Below are 18,874 nucleotides of genomic sequence, written 5' to 3'. Positions count from 1 at the left end.
TTATTTTTATGTTTTCTTGAATCGAGATTTGAGCAAGGAATAGAAAGGAGGTTTGCAGATGGGATGAAGTAAAAAGCCATAGGGCTGAGAGCTGAACTGAGCTGACGTTCTGATGTGGTCCACGCATTACGCACCGACGTATGTCCGGAGTTGAGTATGTATCAGTGATGAGTCTACTACATGTGAATGTACTATACCTACTTGATGTTGAAATGATAAAAAGTCGATTTAAGAGCAGAAAACCCCTTGTTATTAGGCACCCAATTTAATTCAATTTCTAGTCTTTATTGTAGACTGATTCTCATTATCGCCGTCGCGTAACAAAGTGGCGATGATTGAACTGCATTTACCCTACAGCCTCAACTGCCACATAGCTCAGGGGCCGTCCCAAGAATCGATTACGAGCTCATTTGAACCGGCGCAATTATCTATCCGCTTCAAACCAATCCCAATCAATTAATTACACACATTAGTCTGTTTACCATCTTCAGCTGATGACATTTACGGATAACGTGTCCCGTGTTGTTGTTTGGCTGTAGCTGTGTTTCATTAGTAAATTGCCAATCCTTCTTGATGAGCTCTGTATTTGTTTCATGTTCAAGGCTAGGTACTCTGCGTTACAACTCTCTCATACACTGGTGCTGACATGAGTGGTCCCAGACTTTTTGACCCGAGTTTCAGAAATATCATGTGAACTGTCGATCATTCGTCCCAAACACTTGGTATGGATATGACGGAGTAATACCGCATCTCTCTCCGGCCCGACAGGAAACAATCATCCCCGATTATCTATCACTCTAGCGTCCGAAGCGAAACGGTAATTTGATCATAGCACAAACAATAATTATCCCGTGAATTATTCCCATTAATTGACACATTTTGTCTGTAACCGAGTTCCAATCTCCTGGGACAACCGAAACGGAGTTGTATGCTTCTTCTGGTGTAGTATTTTCCCCAGTTATCCCAAAGAATGAAAATGGTGGCTTTTTTTCTTAGTGGCAACAGGGGGGCCCCATCTCGCGTGATAGGAGAAAAAAAGAGCAGCTATTGAAGTGTGTGCGCACCAACGGCTTCGCGGAGAATGATGCCGTAGAGGGAACCAGTCTGTGTTGGCTCATGATCAGATCTAACGATTGCATCGTGGCGCAATGTCTGTGTCTTTTTCCCTCCTAGGTGTCTTTGCACTGACCTCTTGACGGGACAAAATATCCGCGACATACCCAAGGGTCCATCCAACAACTATGAGTGTGTCAATGCGACAAACATTAGGCAGACAGCATCTGGAACTTAATCACGGCTTATTTTGTTGAGTTAATTTGAATAGAGTTCATAAACAGAATTACCAGGCTTGAGGATCTCCAACTGAATGGTTGCCCGCGCAAGCCACTATGGATCGCGATGCGGATTCGATATTTGGCCCGGATTCCGCGTTTGTTTATCGTTATCAGCCACGCTCATTCGGGAAGTAAAGTGTAATTTGTTGGTGGTGGCTCAGGAAATTAATGGACAATACAACACACAGTTATCTATATGGTGGTAAAATGATTTATGTGCCATGCCGTCAAAATTCGGACACTCTTTCCGATCAGATTTCAGAGACCGATTGAAAGACCAGGTCAGGCCGAGTTCAATTCAGGCTGGAGAGCGGAGAGTTGGATAAGCGAGGTAGATTCAGATCCACAGAGATCCGAGAAGAAAAAAACGACAGTTCACATTCGAACTCCATCATTTTTGCCACTGAGGTCAAACGTCTTTTTTTATCCCTTGCTTCTTCTCGTTCTTCGGCTTCTTTTTCTTTTTCCATTCTATTCTGGTTCATTCCTTTGTTTATCCCATGTGGCTAGAGTGGAAACAAGGTGTTGGCGTCATTCCAGTCCCGCCTCCCACAAAGTTACAGTTCATCTTCACCAGAACAAGTAAATGACCAGAACAAGTCTCGGCTACCAAAAGACAAAAGCAAGAAATTGGTTGAGTTGTCAGTTAAATTACAGGACAAGTCTCAGTTAAACCGTTACAAGATGGCCTGACATCTCGTCATTTGTCTCTGTCTCTCGACTCCTTGCATATCCCAACCTCGAGCCCGTTAAGCAGGGAGATGCAATTTAGGACAGCAACAGAGAAAGAAGAGACTGGTCACATTATCACCAAAACAGAAAACCTGGAATGATAAGTGATATCTCACAAAGTTAAATAGACATTAAACTTCTGGGAACTTTTATTGGAATGCGGTTCGTCTCTTTTCGACTGCCGTTTGCGAGAAATTCTGGGGGAAGCGAAATTTACAGCGCCAATAGAGTTAAGTTACAGCGGTCCAGAGCCCCGGAAGTAAAAAAGTGGTGCGCCTGTCAAGAAAGTGGGAACGGGTTCCGGTTCTTTGGGATGGGATGCATATCGACTTGGCAGCTGTCAATTAATTACTGATTGTCTTGCATATGATGAGATCAGTGATTAAAAAAAGCAAAGAGAAAAAGGTTGGCAGGTCAAACATGAACCTCGAAACGAACTAACTAAACCCACCACCGCTAACATCCCCTGTAAAACTCCAAGCGACATGTCCTTTTTCCATCACGTCAAATAATGCAGAAACGAACTGTTGGTCATACCTCATTTTTTACTTTTCCCATCCCTAGAAATCCTACTCTGACAAGGGAGAAGAACCTCCATCATCAACCACTTTATTTTTCTTGTTCGTGACGCCCCTTTCTTTTTTGTCAGAGTGGAGATTGAACTTACACCGGATCGAGCATCGCGCGGGAGATAAGCGTCGAGCTTCAGACCCAAAAAACCAAGGCAAAAGAGAATCCAGACCATTGGCGCCCTTGCATATGTACACTCCACGTGGCAGTTGGGTTTCCACAATGAACATGTTTGTACAGTGTAGGTAGAGAGAGCTATCAAGAGAACGAAGAGCAAAACAAACAACAATACCAGGGATGGCGTTCATACCGAGGCTTGGATATAGATATGCGAGGCTGTTTAATTGACAGGGTCACATTCAGTGTGGATTGCTGTTTCCCATTGATGCAACACTACATCGGTAATAGCAAAGATTGACGATTGTCAAGGTTTGTATTGACCATAAGCTGGCTTGCCCATCTACAGTGGAGAGACAGACGGCCTAGTCAAAAGTCGTTGAAGGGGTCCGAGACATGAGCGCACCGTAGAAGCAGGGAGTCTATACGAAATACATTTACCCGCTGAAGGATCCAAGCAAGGAGTGATTCACTTTCGAATCGGTTTGTTTATATCGAATTGATTACTTATTTGTCAAATCGACTCTCAATCCCCTGTCCTGGTTTGGCGTCAGGAACGTCTGCATTTTCCCGATATCCTAGCGTAAAGTAAAATGTCCCATCCATCACGGGCAGACACAACAATCCCCAAGCTCCAAGCCACTAGCCTTTCGGCGCAAACTTTACCATTTCCTGTTCACCCTGCAGTAACAAAATGTCTCAGTGAAAGGGTGGCACGGGCAGAACAGATACAGATAAACAGGGTAGTAGTGGTCCTTTTTTCGCATAAGATCTATGTCTACCGAGGATATCCCAGAGTTGCATTGACGAATAAATAGAGCACAAGGCATAAACCTGGTCAATATTACGAGATGAGATGAGATGAGATGAGATGAGATGAGATGGTGACTGCTACCCTCGAGTTTGTTTGCCGTCATCTACCTCGGTAGTTCGTATACATCTGGACCCATCGATTCGTCATGCTTCACTCGGAAAAGTCTCGTAAAAAACGCCGTGTCTCTAGTTAGTTAATGATGACCGTACTTTATCTACCACCATTTATCTTAGCTGTGCTACCTTATTGTTGGGTGGTCCGTGAGATACGTAAAAATCGTCAACTGAGCTTGGACGACACCACCAAAACACACCCCGGAACCCCCCTAGCAAAGCTTATTGGCCCCCCGGCAAGATTTGTGGCTTTTTTTTCTTCAGAGTTGAGCGAGACGTCTTTCTCGCTGTATCACCAATTCCGTGCACGCTCATTGTCCGAGCGCGCATCTATTTATTGGTTATTGTGAACTGTTACACTGGTTATAGCAAATCGATTTGTCATATCCATGTCCCTCGCTTTCGCCTATACATTTGCATTATCGTCCTTGCTAGCAATGAAACCCAAGAAAGATGACCTCAAGTAAACCTGGTTTAATGGCATAATAGATGCCTAAACTTGACCAAGAAGAGTAACCTGCCCCGTCCTGTTGGTTAATTGACAGCTATCTACTACTCACTGTGATATCTCAAATGCCACAGCTTACCAGGGGTACAACCCCTCCAATGTTTAGACCCATGTCAAAGCGCCGATCTACCACCCAAGCAGGGGTTTCCTTCTGTCTCCCTACGTAAAAAAAAAGTGATCGATGTGATGTGAAGCCGAAGGGAGTGACACACCTTGTCCTTGGTCCAGTCCAGTCCGGTAAATCCGTTCAGACGCATCACACTAAACCTGTTAGACAACGCCTCTCCCCTTCAGCTCTAGACTAGACCCTTGCTTAGTCCAGACCGGGTAACAGAGCAATTCAGTCAATGTCACATCGCATACCAAACTACGTACGGATACAACTTGGAGAACGAGGGTCCCGCTTACTCTTTTTACTTTTACTACAGTGCGGTACCTGAAGAGCTGACTGGTATGCTATTCCGCACTTTGAGAGTTCAAGATATGCTTGGCTTGCGGCCTCGACTCGACTACTCGCACAAGACCATACTCGTTCTGATAAAGCCTTCTGCTCCCGCTTTCACTTCCCCTCCTCTCCCCTTCTACTAAGAGAGCCTATATCCCCCCTCTTGTCTTCCTTTCGCTCTTTTCTTCTTTTTAATAATGACCACACAAGTCGCTCCTCTGGGTCCTGCTCCTGCTATTCCTGCTACTGACAAGGAATACTCTTTCTTCGAAGCCCTCGCTCTTGGTCCAAGGGAATCCTTCTCTCTCGTCTCAAACGAAGCCCTCGGTCTTCCCAGCAGTCCAACCAGCCCAACCAGCCCAACCAGACCTCAAGCTCAAGAGATACAAAAGTCGAGATCACCACTGCTAGGTTCTCTTCCTGAACTTACTCCATCTGGTCGACCCGTCACGCCTCCTCATACCAAGAAGCGCCTCGCTCAGATTTCCGCTCAGGCCTACGTTCCCGCTAGTCCTGCAAAGTCGGCCTCCGCCACAGCGCCTCTCAGAAAGGCACCCTCTGTCACCACAGTTTCCACCATTTCTCCTCCTAATACTAGCGCTACCAGAGCAGCCAACACAGCTCCCCGATCGCTCAACAACAAAAAGAGCACCACAGTCATGGCCAACAGCTTCAAGGCCCAGGGCGCCTGCCTGGAGTTATGCCACAAGACCACCGCCCTCGGCGACCGCATCTCGGTTCGCATGCTAGAGTACCTCACAATGGTGACCAAGCAACCCCACGGCCTCGATGTTCTCGCTCACGACTTCCTCGACACATGTGAGATCCTCTTCTCTATTGAGGCCGGCCTCGGCGAGTGCATCCGCAATCAACAGACCTTCCCCGCCGACGTCATCTCAGAGCTGAGCAAGAAGTTCCGCGTCACACAAGCAGACTTTCAGCTTCTTGATCAAATGCTCGGTAGATTCTTGGAGAATGAGCGCAAGGGTACCATGGGTCGCATGCGTCGTGGATGGGGTCGCATCTTTGGCGATAACGATATCGAAAAGATGATCAGTGCCCTCGGTCGCACACGCGAAAGCCTTCGCATGAGCGCTCTCATGTTCCAGTGGAGCTTAGGTAACGAGAAGATTGAGAATGAGCTCGGTATCGGATACACCGGTCTCGCAGCTGCTCTCGATCGCATGGACTCCCGCGCTGGTGTCGCACCTCGATCAAAGGTTTCCGACGCCGGTGGTTCTCAGTACAGACCATCTTCTGCCTCTGCGCATCGCGGCATTGAGGGCCATGTCATGTCCATCAACTCACAGCCTCCTCTACCTCCTCTTCCCTGGGCTGAGCGCTCTGCTTCTCTACATACTGACCCCGTCGCTTCTATTCACAACGATGCGCGCTCATTTAGCAATCACCATCAAAACACTGCCAGTTCAGTGCACTCTAATGAGCGATACCACTCTGGCACAACGGCTACCTTTGATCGCATGAGCACATTTGATGAGCACCACGAGACACGGTCGCAGCACACTCAAATATCAGATAGTGAAGTCTCTCTTGAGGAGCTTGCTGGTCTTGATCTCAACGGTGGCACCAAGGCTGTTCGCATCAAGGCTGATCCCTTCAGCATGCCCCGCTGGAACCCCCGCAACACTGTCGGTGCTGACGCCGCCAACCTCAAGACCGCTCTCATCAGTGCTGTCCGTGGTAAGAACCACAAGCTCATAGAGCAACTCCTGGACCGTGGTGTTTCCCCCAACACTGGTCCTGATAACCTCGCCCTCAAGGAAGCTGTCCTCAACACCGACTCTGAAGCTGTTCGTCTACTTCTTCTCTTCGGTGCTGACCCTAACGGTATTGACCGCGATGGTGTCACCCCTCTCTTCGCTGCCGTCGAGCGATCCTTCATCGCTGGCGCTGTCCCTCTCCTCAAGTACGGCGCTGATCCCACTTTCCAAATTGGCCCAGACAATGAGACTGCCCTTGCTGCTGCCTGCATGGCCAACAAGGTCAACTTTGCTCATCTTCTCTTGATCTACGGTGGCGAACCCAACCAGTTGACCGCAACTGGCGAGACACTTCTCAGCGCTGCCATCAACAAGAAGACACCCAAGAGGTTTATTGATCTCATCCTTGACTACGGCGCTGATCCCGATCTCAAGAGTCGTGAGGGAAAGACTGCTCTCTTCGAGGCTATCCAGAACTCTCGTGTCGACATTGTCCAGAGTCTTCTCGACCATGGCGCCAACCCCAACTTGCCTGGTCCCAAGCACATGCTCTGGCCCGCGACATACCAGTCAGCCTGTCTACAGGTCCTCCTCAACCACGGCGCCGACCCCAAGAAGGCTCCTGGTATTATGGAACTGGCCGTCAGTGTCAACAACATCGAGTCGGTCAAGATTCTGCTCACCTCAAAGGTCGACCCCAACCAAAAGAAGGATGGTGTCTACACTCCCCTCTGCACATCGATCCGTGACAACCGACCCGACATCTTCCATCTACTTCTTGCCAACAAGGCTGATCCCAACGTCCCTGCTAGCGAGTACCCCGCTTTCAAGTGCATCACGCACAACCGTCTTCAGTACCTTCCTCACCTTGTCGAGGCTGGTGTCAACCTTTCTTCGCCAAAGGGTATTGTCGAGACTGCTATCAGTGTCAACAATATGGAGGCTCTTATATGGCTTCTTGAGAGGGGTATGAACCCCAACGACAAGAACCCCAAGGGTCACTCACCCTTGACGACTGCCATCCGGGAGAACAGAATCGAGATGGTCGACTTCCTCCTCAACAATGGCGCCGACCCCAACGTTCGAGGTCAAGATTGGCCCGTCTGCATGGCCGTCCGCAACCCTCCCATCCTCAAGCGCATCCTCTCTGTGCTTGCCGAGCCCCGCGCCTTCAAGGGAGTCATGGAGATGGCCGTCGTAGCCAACCAGCTCGAGTCCGTCAAGCTCCTCCTCAACGCCGGAGTATCAGTAGAGGACAAGAACGGTGGTGTTTTCTCTCCTCTCACATCCGCCATCCGCGAAGACCGCAAGGATATCGTGTGGTACCTCATCAACGAAGGCGGTGCCGACATCAACGCCCCCGGCGAGCATCTCCCCGTGGTCAAGGCCCTCCGCCGATACCGCGGCGACGGCGAGATCCTTGAGTTTCTCCTCGAGCACGGCGCGGACCCCAACAAGGTCTACCGCGGCTGGAACGGAGTCATGCAAGCCGTCGAGAACGGCGACGAGGCAATCCTCCGTCTTCTCGGAGAAAAGGCCGGCTTTGACATGGATGTCAAGGATGAGCTCGACCGATCCATCACCGAGATTGCTGCTTCCAGAGGATGGGACGAGGCTGTTGCCATTCTTGAAGAGTACGCCATCACGAAATCTACATAATTTTCCTTTTCTTTCGATCATGTGTAAGATGATGAATGCTTCTGGGTTTTTGGGGAAATTATCTTGGAGTCTGTCTGTTTGCTCTCTCGGTCACTGGGAATTGGGTTCATCTTGGGTCTTTTTTTAACACACTATATCCTCTTTGTTCTGTCTTTGTCCATATCCATCTAGTTACACGCTGGTACAGTAATACTGGACCGATGTACTTGCTCAGTCTTTAGACATGCATATTTTCTTTGTCAAATCTATTTATGATAATATTTATCATCTCAAAATGAAATTCAACTTTACAATAAATGTTTGTGTCTGATTGTCGATGAATGTACGTGAGTGTAAATATTAAAGGTGACCGTCGGAGTTTGTTGTTTTAGTGGATGGCTACAGTGGTCAACCACTGTAACATGACCTGTCGGCGTCGCAGTTGAACCAACACGACTGAGAGTAAACCATCTCAATTACATCTCAACCTCTTGACACTTGACTGACTTGATCTTAATCTATTACTTTCTGTCTACATCTAAAGCCTATTTCCCATATTTATGTGAACACTCTTAATCTGCGTATATGCCTCCAATCCCGCCTCACCAAGCTCCCTTCCAATTCCACTCTGCTTCACACCTCCAAACGGCACTCTAGGATCACAATCCTGACTACTATTAATCCAGACCATTCCCGCCTCAATCGCCGCAGCGACTCGATGCGCCTTTTCCAAATTCGTCGTGAACGCAGCAGCGCCTAGACCGTAGGTTGTATCGTTCGCCAACTCAATAGCTTCCTCCTCTGTCTTGAAGGTAGAAATAACCACCACTGGGCCGAAAATCTCCTCGCGAAAGACGCGCATGGAGGGCTTCACGTCGGTAAAAACGGTGGGGGAAATATAGAAGCCTTTGTCTGAGCCGTTGATCTTGAGGGGACCACCTCCGGCTGCTAATGTTGCGCCTTCTTTCTTGCCGATGTCGATGTACTCGAGGATTCTCTCGTATTGCACCTTTGACACTTGCGGTCCCTGGTACGTTTCCTTATCCCACTGATCACCCACTTTGCTCACAGTGTTGAGCGTGTTGACGAATTGCTTGATGAATTCTTCATAAACAGTCTCTTGCACAAGAATGCGCGACGTCGCAGTACAAATCTGACCTTGGTTCGACATGATGCCGAAATGCGACCACTTGACTGCTTGATCCATCTCAGCATCATCAAACACCAACAAAGGCGACTTTCCGCCCGTTTCAAGGGTAATGTTCTTTAGTGTCTTTGCCGCGACACCCATAATGTTGGCAGCTGTGGCTGTAGACCCTGTAAACGCGATCTTATCCACCAAAGGATGCTGTACCAGGGCTGCACCTGTGTCTTTGCCTAGACCATTGACGATGTTGACTACACCAGGTGGAAAACCAGCTTCCTTGATGAGTTCACCCAAGACCAACAGACTCAAAGGCGTCTGCTCAGCTGCTTTGATGACAACTGCATTTCCGCAAGCCAATGCAGGACCGAGTTTCCACGTAGCCATGGAAAGAGGATAATTCCAAGGAATGATCTGAGCGATAACACCGACGGGCTGACGAATAGTGTATGCAAACTTTTGAGGGGTCGTGTTGATGGTTTGACCAAACGTCTTGTCTGCCCAGCCTGAGTAATAACGAATAACACCGACAGCTTCAACGAGGTCATTCTCGAGAGTTTCGATGTAGGTCTTTCCGTTATCCCATGCGTCAATAGTAGCGAAGAGTTCCCGCTTTGACTCGATGAGGTCTGCTAGACGGGCCATGAGTTGACCTCTGTCTGAAGCGGGGAGATCTTTCCAAGAAGCGTGGCGCATGGCTGCTTTGGCGGCCTTGACGGCTTTGTCGATGTCATCTGCGTCGGCAGCTTGGACTGTCGCGATTTCATTTTCGGTGCTGATGATGTGAGTTAGTGAGATGGGATAGATGAGGGGGGAAAGACTTACGCGGGGTCGATTGATGTAAGGGTTTGACCACTTGATGAAGAGACGAATTCGTTGTTGATGAAGAGGCCTGTTGGTTGAGACCATTTTACTCCGTTGGGAGCGGTTAACTCGATTGAAGGTGCCATGGTGAGATGAGTAGACTTGTTGAGAGAGAGATGAATGAGTGCTTCGAGTTGAGGTTGAGGAGTCTCTTGTACTCTTAGATGATCGTCAAATAGAGACTGATACGTCAACTAGACTCTTCATAGACTGATGAGAATGGAGAGCAGTTCCGTAACGATAGCATCGCGGTGGCCTTCTCTTTTTAAAAACACGCATCCACTGCCACCATCACCTGACAGGACAGGAAGGAAGGTGAAGCCTAACTCCACTGTAAATACAGTGACCCCGCACTAAACATTCCCCGCAGTGGGTGAAGTAGCCAGCGCATTTTATCTCCTCTTTGTTATCACCAACACGATATGCAAAACGCAATCAAAGATAACAAAATAGGTAGGTAATCTTTATTTTACTCTAACAAATATCTCAAAGCTTGGCCTTTTTCGCCTCAGCCTCTTCAGCCACCGCTCTAGGAATTTCCTCATCCAGTCCTGTCTCGCTTGGTTTCCAACCTAGAACCTCTGTGGCGCGACGAGGCTTGCTTACAGCATTGCTACCGAAAAAGACTGAACCAGCAGGTAAAGCAGTGTCTACTTCGGGTTTCCATAGCTCTTCTACTTCTAGTGTATTAATATGTCCTTGATCCTTTGCTGCTTTCGCTACCTTGTCTGAAATGTCGGCCCAAGTCTGTGAAATGTTAGCCATAGTCAATTACCCTGAAGGGTGTTGGGTGCTTACAATCTCATTCGCACCAGGGAAATAAATTCCATCCTCTCCCCAGATCTTCTTATCATCGTTACCCTTGGCGGCATTCTCTGCAAGAAGAACAAACAATCTCGCAAGATCAGCAACGTGGACGTTTGTCCAAGCTGCGAGACCTTTACCCGCCCTCACAGCGTGTCCTCGCTCCAGGGCAACCTTGGCCAAAGAGGGGATCTGCACGCTGCGCTGCTTGACAGGGCCTTGTCCTTTACCGTAGATAATGGGAGGATAAACATTGGCGGTCTTGATAGAAGGTGTTTCCTGTGCGATTTTGAGGATGTAGTTATCTACCACGCGAGAATCGTGGCTGCGGATGAGATCTTTAATTGAGGAGATACCGTCCAGGTCATCCCAGACCGCGTCAGAAGGTTCACCAGGCTTGAAAGAGGGGGACGAGAGATCCTTCACAGGAAGCAGACTTGCGCCCGAAATTTGGATCAAATAAGCTATACATCATTAATACCATGTCTGACAATTGATTCAATGCTCAACTCACCGCTTGCCTTGGCCTTCAATCCTCGGTGAATGGCCTGCAGAGAGGCAATGTGCTTGTTTGACGCGACATCTAACAAAGTCAGTACAACCACTGAGATTTCTTGTAACACCACCTACTCAACACAATGTCGGCCTTTCCAGCCTCTTGTTCCACGAGTTTGCTGTCATCCAAGTCACCTACCACAGTGCGCACCTTGGAATACGCCTGTGAAATTGTCTCAGCGGCATGGCTGTCGCGTACAAGCGTGACGATGTTGTACTCGGGGTGAGTCTTGGAAAGCTCACGAAGGAGCTGTCCACCGACGTAACCCGAAGCACCAGTTCTGTATTTTGTTAGTAAGCGCGACAAACAAATGATCTAGTGGTCTCACAGAAAGATAGAAGTCATTTTGTTTGTGTGTTGAATTGTTTAGGCGCTATTGCACTGAAGATTCACTAGAGAGGGGTATCTATTTATGCCCCTCCAAAACAATCATCAAGATTGTTATTATTAAGCTACAAATTACGACATGGCGGGGAAGAATGATCTTGATTGATTGCAAAGCCAGTTGGTTTAATAATGCATGCTTATGAGTAATGTCTTGTCGCGGAAGCTTACCCTTTTCAGAGACAACACCTTAAACAATCAACACCCCACTATTTACAGCTTCGGGTCGTCGAGACTTACCTATTTTTGACACAAACACCAGAATGAAGGCCATTAACCATCACGCGGGGTTGATCGGATTTGGTAGAGATAAACAGACACGACAAACATATAATAAAGACAGATGAACATGAAATCTAAAAAATAATATCACATATTCTCATCATACTCATTCAAAATGGCTCCTCAAGAACTCACAGGCATTCTCGTCGCTCTCATCACCCCCTTCAAAGCCGATGGCTCTGTCGACTATGAAGCTCTCGACGCTCATATTCAACGTCAAATCAAGGCTGGTGTCCACGGTTTTGTCCCTGGTGGTAGCACAGGAGAATTCACTGCCTTGACCGTCCAAGAACGAAAGGACGTTCTCGCCCAAGTCGTCAAGTCAGCAGCTGGCCGTGTCCCCGTCATCGCTGGTATCGGCGACCTCACCACTTCCGGTGTCGTTGATCTCGCAAAGCACGCTGCTGAGGTCGGAGCCGCTGCTACCATGATTGTTCCTCCCTTCTACGACGCCCCCAGCCTCAAGCAACTACGGGGCATGTTTGAGGAGATTTACAAGGAGAGCGGCCTTCCTATTATGTACTACAACATCCCCAGTGCCAGCGGAGTTAGTCTGACTCCCGCTGAGATCGCCGGTCTTTCAGAGGTTGGCGTCAAGTATCTCAAGGATACATCCGGCAACGCCCCTGCCCTCACAGATCTTCTCTTCCACCACCACAACTCCATCACCGCTCTCAACGGATGGGATACTCTTACCTTCTACGGCCTATGCGCTGGCGCCAAGGGATCTGTCTGGGGAACCACAAATGTTCTTCCCGAATTGTCAGTCCAGCTATGGAACGCCATTGCTGTTGACGGTGATCTTAAGAAGGGTCGTGAGCTGTGGAGCAAGATCTTTCCCGTGTGCAAGTTTCTCGAGGCGCACCATTACGGAGCTGGTATCAAGACGGGTATGGAGTTGCAGGGCTGGAAGACTGGTGGTTTGAGGAAGCCTTTTGAGCTTCTTGAGGGTGAGGAGAAGGCTGAGTTGGCGCAGCTTCTTAAGGATGCTGGTGTTACTTTGGCTTAGATTAATGTATGTGACAAAGATTCAAAATAGTAAAATAGACAAACTCAACCTTTATGATCATCTTTCACCGTAGACATCGGTATCTCGGCCGTAGCACTGTCTAGCTTATCATGACCTGCATTGGGTGGAATGCCTTGCTTGCCTGATTTTGATAGACAAGGAGTACAAACACTACCGTGCCCTCGTAGTTTACATAGACTTGGATAGTCTTAGTACCAATAGCATAGCCGCTTGGCCTGATAGAGAAACATGCCCGCTGTTACCATATCGTAATAACTCATTACATTCGGTAGCCCCCCCGAGGAATTTGTTATTAGGTCAGAGATGCTTTGGACTAAATACATATTCCATTTCTCTTGAACTGATTAATCAATGAAGGCCGCCGGACATGGCTAGTGGTATCCACAGGCGCTACGGAATGTTATGTGTTGATACGGTACTGTTATATCTCTGAGATGACACTATAGGGGTTACTGGTCACTATTGTATTGTCTGTCCCTCTTCTTCTCTCTGGCGGGGTCCATATTATACTAGTGTATATGCACATTAATGTCTAGAGCTTGAACTTCGATGCAAGGCTTGATACTGATGTTGAGTCCTGTGGCTTTGATCAACTTGACTCCTGTTATCACTACTGTTATAATCCTGCCGTATCGCTGTTGAGGTTGCTGTTTATTTTACCAAGATTGAAAATGAGTTGCGAGGCATAAATATGTGTCAACTATAACCTGCGGTAGTAAAGTAGTTGTAGATCTAAACACCCTCAACAAGTTCATGCATCTATACAATCTCGCCGTCACCGTGCTGACAACCAGGCAAATGCCCTATCAGCTATAGCGTACGTGTTCTTGTTGATGCTATTAGTCGTTGTGATAACCCAATTTTAATATATAAGTTTGTTTTACGTATGACCCTGGTTCAGCACTCTGGGCTTGTTGAGAAGGGTTAGGCTTCGCCGTACAATCGAATAGTCTAGACTTCCTGTATCGTCACGGTAGGTTTCCCGCGAGACATTTCAGTGTCTGTGCATATTTGCCAATGAAATAGAGTGGATCTACACCTAAACAACATCCTGGGGAAACGTGGAGGGCCAAGAGGTTCGGAGCTGAACCCCGACATCGATCCCTTGGCCGGCCCTTGGCATCTCCATCTACTTGCCTGTTCCGTGAACTTAACAAACGGAGGGATTGTTTTAGTTAACGGTCAGTAGAAAAAGGGGTTTGTTTGCGGAAAGCCAGGGCTTAAGATGGTTGAGTTGTCCATAGGGGGAACGGTAGGAATGGATACCTGGCCGGGTTCACATACCCATCACAATCGTATCACGAGGTTCATTTTGACAGACTTCTACTATAAGACTGCATGGAAGTTACTTAAACAAGTGAATACCCTTACTGCGAATATTCTTACTTATGGATGGCCATTCGAGATGTTGCACCAAGCCTTTTACTAGTACGAGCTTATCAATACTCGTCGTCACTCTGTCCTTTCAACTCCACATTATACCGACGCCGCCGAAGGTCAACACGTCTTGTATGGGCCATTGTGGATGCTGTTACGAGACAACCTCTGATAGTCTTACACAGCCACTTGAGCTGAGTCTAGACTTACGAAACACTGATGACACTGTAGATCATCAACCACGTGCGCTGAATCTAAAGTATGCTTGCCACTATCACACAATACGCGAAAGGCAAGTACCGTGAAGGCAAATATCGTGATAACCAGACAAACTCCTGAGAGAACAGACCAGCCTTATAATCAGGCCAGATATGAATGCGGTACAATATGATCTAACCGAAACCTACGAGGCAATTATTTGCATGATACCGTGCTCGAGCCATCGGAACATGGCCCGTGTCTACACCCATACTCCTATCCGGACATTACAACACGAAGCGTGAATTCCTCAATCAGATTGTCGAATGTTGTATCGTTACGGAACATCACCCGTTGGTCTTACTATCGGCGCCTCCGTTTAGGTTACTACCGTCACCGGAACCGGCTCCACTAGTTGAACAGGCTGACAACGGCTGAACAATAAACTGGGGAATTTACCATTTGGACTCGTTTCATCTACCGTCCCGATGCTTGCCGTTATCAACGTTGTCCGTATTAAACAAAAAGTAAAAATGCCTCGTTAATCTAATCTGGCGCTGTCAATACCCCCTTCGTGTGTGCACAGATGCTCTACTACTGATAACAACTCGCGGAGGGTTTCCCGATGGGTTACCATCGGGTCATGCAATCAAGGAAAACCCCCTAATCCGTACAGGGGTTAAGTAAAGTAACCCCGAATTCGTGAGTGTAACTGTACAGGGGATGGCTGACCAACCATAACGCGTATGCGCGAAATAAGCCGTTCCAGAAGGATACTGCTTACGGGTAAATTGGAGTCGACAGCCTCACCTGTGTCTGCCGAGGAAGAGTTTTTTGCTTGTCTATCGGGAATGCCGAGAGCTGAGAAACATCTCCAAAAATCTCCAATTTCGTGGTGAACTTGAAGAGTGAGGACTGTCTCTTTTATCAACACTTGACAATGGAAACACGAGGGAAGATGAATGTAATTAAAGGCCTCTTGATTCCACAAAAAAGAGGATATCGTGTCATTTTCAATGCCTGTTTATTCGTGCGGAATGTTGGGGTTTCTCCATAACTTGGAGACTTTGACCGGATCATGTCCCGATATTCGTACTTGTTACTGGGGTAAAATGATGGGGTAGAGATTACTGTAGGTAATGAAAACTCCGACTCTGACGACTAAGAACTGTACGTACTCACTGTGGAGAAGTGACTTGAAGACTTGACTCGCTAAAAAAGTCAAACCCATCAACAGTGGAACATAACAAACGTCATCGCTTGGGCCTCTTTTTGGACTGACCTTGTTTTCTTTTACGTGATAGCTTCCTCCTGTCTCAACAAGCACCTCATCTTTCTGTGGAATAGACCCTCTTTCTCCACGATTTCATCGTTCTTCCCCATGGGGGAGTCCAGATGCCAAGCTCATAATAACCTCTGTGCAAAGCAAAGAATAGATGAATGATGATCAAAGACAATCTGTACATGGCTTCTCCACATAAGATATGCCAATCATAGATAAGACCCAGGTTCTACTATCTCGGAGACTCGGGCACAGCGAACTGGGGGGGGCGATAGAATGAACCTGCCTTGCAGGCTTTCGCGGTGCAAAGCATGTATCATTTGGGGGAAGGGAATCGACTAACCCCGTATGGGTAAAACAACACGGGGATCGACTCCATAGCGTGGTTTTTTGGTGTCTGGACTAGGGGGGGCAAAACTTTAGCACTCCAATTCCCTCTGGTCTGGTTTGGTCTACTCTCTCATGACATACTGGTACCATGGCATGACAGACAGGGTCAGAGCTCCCATCTCTCCAGAATGTCCGAAATGGATCTTTTGTATAAGTTGAGCCCACTATCCCCAGATTTTGATCATCTCCTCTCCACATTCCACACTTCACTCTCTCTTCATCTATCTCTACCTCCCCTCTCTTTCTCTCTCCCCCTTCCTGTCTCTCTCACACCAATACTATTCAACTCTTCAATCATTGAGTTGTTTAGTCATTGTTAGTTCGTCTATTGGTCAATTGACTTTGCCCTTTTAAACCGACGACAACATGTTGCACCACGAGAACAACAACCTTTCCGAGAAGGATATCAAGCGCGACTTGGAGAATGACCCCAATGCTCTGAACAACACTCCCTCCATCGCTGGAGCCCAGGTCCACGATGATGTCTTTGGTGATATTACTGATGAGGGTCCCAACTACCGAGCTGTAAGTCATCTCTTACATGCATTCAATTAACTCAATGCTAACGTCTTTAGGTCGGATGGATTGGCACCGTTGCCCTCATGATGAAGACCCAGATTGGTCTGGGTGTTTTGTCCATCCCAGCTGTCTTTGACGTTCTCGGAATCGCTCCCGGCATCATCTGCCTCTGCGTTATCGCCGCTATCACAACCTGGTCCGACTACATGGTCGGTGTCTTCAAGCGCAACCATCCTCAAGTTTACGGTATCGACGACGCGGGTTACCTCATCTTTGGTCGCATTGGACGTGAAATCTTTGGCGTTGCCTTTTGCCTCTGTATGTCTCTTCTCATTAAACAATTTGGGAATAGTTACTAATTGTCATAGACTGGATCTTTGTTGCAGGTTCCGGTATGCTCGGTCTTTCTATCGGTCTTAACGCGGTCTCTCTCCACGGTACCTGCACAGCTGTCTTCGTCGCTGTAGCAGCCATTTGTGGCTTCTGCCTCGCCAGTGTCCGTACCCTCGGCCGAATCAGCATGCTCGCTTGGGTCGGTCTCGTCTGTATCATGACCGCAATCTTCACCGTCACCATCGCAGTCGGTGTCCAGGACAAGCCTGCCGATGCGCCCCAAGACAGCGAGTGGAAGTCCGACTGGAAGGTTGTCGGCAACCCTTCTTTCACCCAGGCCATCTCAGCCATTTCGTCGCTCATCTTTGCTTATGCTGGTACACCCGGTTTCTTCTCCATCGCTGCTGAGATGAAGAACCCTGCTCACTACACTCGATCTTTGATCGTGTGCCAGACTGGTGTGACTATCACTTACCTTGTCATCGGTATTGTTGTGTACCTGTACTGTGGATCTTATGTCGCCTCTCCCGCTCTCGGTTCAGCTGGTCACTTGATCAAGCGCATCGCCTACGGTATTTCTCTGCCTGGTCTTTTGGCCACCACCGTCCTGGTCATTCACTTTGCCGCCAAATATGTCTTTGTTCGTCTTCTCCGAGGAACCAAGCATCTCGCTTCCAACAGCGCTGTTCACTGGGGAACATGGATCGCCTGCACTCTCACCACCACCGTCATCGCCTACCTGATCGCTTCCGGCATTCCCGTCTTTGGTGGCCTTGTGTCTCTTGTCGGTGCTCTTTTGGGTACGCTGATGTCGTTCCAGCTCTACGGTTGCATGTGGCTGTACGACAACTGGGCCAAGGGCAAGCGTGACCCCAATGTCAAGTGGTACCTCATGGTTGCTTTCAGCATCTTTGTCATTGTTTCTGGTACCTTCTTGATGATTAGTGGTACTTACGGATCTATTGTCAGTATCATTGACTCGTACAAGGTTGACGGCGGATCCTCCGCTTTCTCTTGTGCCGACAACTCCAATTCCACTTAAGCGACAGCGTCTGTTTTCTGTTTTTAGCATTTCATTATTCAAATGGGCAGAGAGAAAATTATCTAGAGCGGTCATATATTCATATTCTATAAGGTAGAACAATAGATATACTTTCCTGTTACAAATATTCTTCTGCTGCTGTGACTAAATATCTTAGAAATTGCAGTTTTTGCCCGTCATTGTTCTAACTATCGCAATTACCTGCCAATATGGCACAAAAGGTGAAGAGAATCTGATGACACGTAAATAAATCCGTGTTTCTCAGTCGATTGGCCTCTGTGAAGACAACATCTCCAAATCATTATTACGATATCCTCACGTGCACAGCTTCAAGATGTCAACCACGAGGCTAAGTCGCTTCTCCAAAAACGACGTTGCTCTACTTCGCTCTCGACCTTCAACAGCCTCGATGCCATTATCAAGACGCTATCACCATATCGAGATTGTAAATGTGGATATTTCAGATACCCACACAAAAGCAAGATTCTCGAGTTGCATCTGTTAAGTCATATGTAGATCCCTCACATGTCCATCCTGACGTCTTGGTCTGGACCGATCAGCGGGAGCTAAAAGCTTGTCGTGCATGTGGAGGCGGCTAGGCGAAGCCGGTACATTGACCGTCTTGACGGGTACAGCTGGAGCTTGAGCTTTGACTTGGGCTTGCAGAATTTGCCACG

At 47.9% G+C, this 18,874-nt stretch overlaps 5 protein-coding genes across 5 annotated transcripts; 3 read left to right on the top strand and 2 right to left on the bottom strand.

Moving 5' to 3' along the window:
* Positions 1-4,830: 4,830 nt before the first annotated feature.
* On the top strand, positions 4,831-8,013 carry FSST1_002908 (ankyrin repeat-containing domain protein; the record flags this gene model as incomplete). Its single annotated transcript, XM_083228938.1, has 1 exon — positions 4,831-8,013. One exon carries the CDS (start codon positions 4,831-4,833, stop codon positions 8,011-8,013), a length of 3,183 nt encoding a protein of 1,060 aa, XP_083086338.1.
* Positions 8,014-8,530: 517 nt separating this feature from the next.
* Positions 8,531-10,086, bottom strand: FSST1_002907 (aldehyde dehydrogenase domain-containing protein; the record flags this gene model as incomplete). Its single annotated transcript, XM_083228937.1, has 2 exons — positions 8,531-9,911; positions 9,962-10,086. 2 exons carry the CDS (start codon positions 10,084-10,086, stop codon positions 8,531-8,533), a joined length of 1,506 nt encoding a protein of 501 aa, XP_083086337.1.
* A 400-nt stretch (positions 10,087-10,486) lies between these two features.
* On the bottom strand, positions 10,487-11,705 carry FSST1_002906 (uncharacterized protein; the record flags this gene model as incomplete). Its single annotated transcript, XM_083228936.1, has 5 exons — positions 10,487-10,747; positions 10,799-11,268; positions 11,319-11,387; positions 11,435-11,640; positions 11,689-11,705. 5 exons carry the CDS (start codon positions 11,703-11,705, stop codon positions 10,487-10,489), a joined length of 1,023 nt encoding a protein of 340 aa, XP_083086336.1.
* A 436-nt stretch (positions 11,706-12,141) lies between these two features.
* Positions 12,142-13,035, top strand: FSST1_002905 (dihydrodipicolinate synthase family protein; the record flags this gene model as incomplete). The annotated part of the gene is made up of 1 exon (XM_083228935.1): positions 12,142-13,035. The coding sequence occupies one exon, from the start codon at positions 12,142-12,144 to the stop codon at positions 13,033-13,035; it is 894 nt and encodes a 297-aa protein (XP_083086335.1).
* A 3,634-nt stretch (positions 13,036-16,669) lies between these two features.
* Positions 16,670-18,197, top strand: FSST1_002904 (transmembrane amino acid transporter protein-domain-containing protein; the record flags this gene model as incomplete). The annotated part of the gene is made up of 3 exons (XM_083228934.1): positions 16,670-16,828; positions 16,879-17,140; positions 17,191-18,197. 3 exons carry the CDS (start codon positions 16,670-16,672, stop codon positions 18,195-18,197), a joined length of 1,428 nt encoding a protein of 475 aa, XP_083086334.1.
* Positions 18,198-18,874: the final 677 nt, after the last annotated feature.

The sequence above is a fragment of the Fusarium sambucinum genome, chromosome I (genome assembly GCF_050947815.1).
Source record: "Fusarium sambucinum isolate potato_lamoka chromosome I, whole genome shotgun sequence".
NCBI lineage: Eukaryota > Fungi > Ascomycota > Sordariomycetes > Hypocreales > Nectriaceae > Fusarium > Fusarium sambucinum.
The sequence above is the reverse complement of the archived record's forward strand: the minus strand, read 5'-3'. Positions and strand labels throughout refer to the sequence as shown.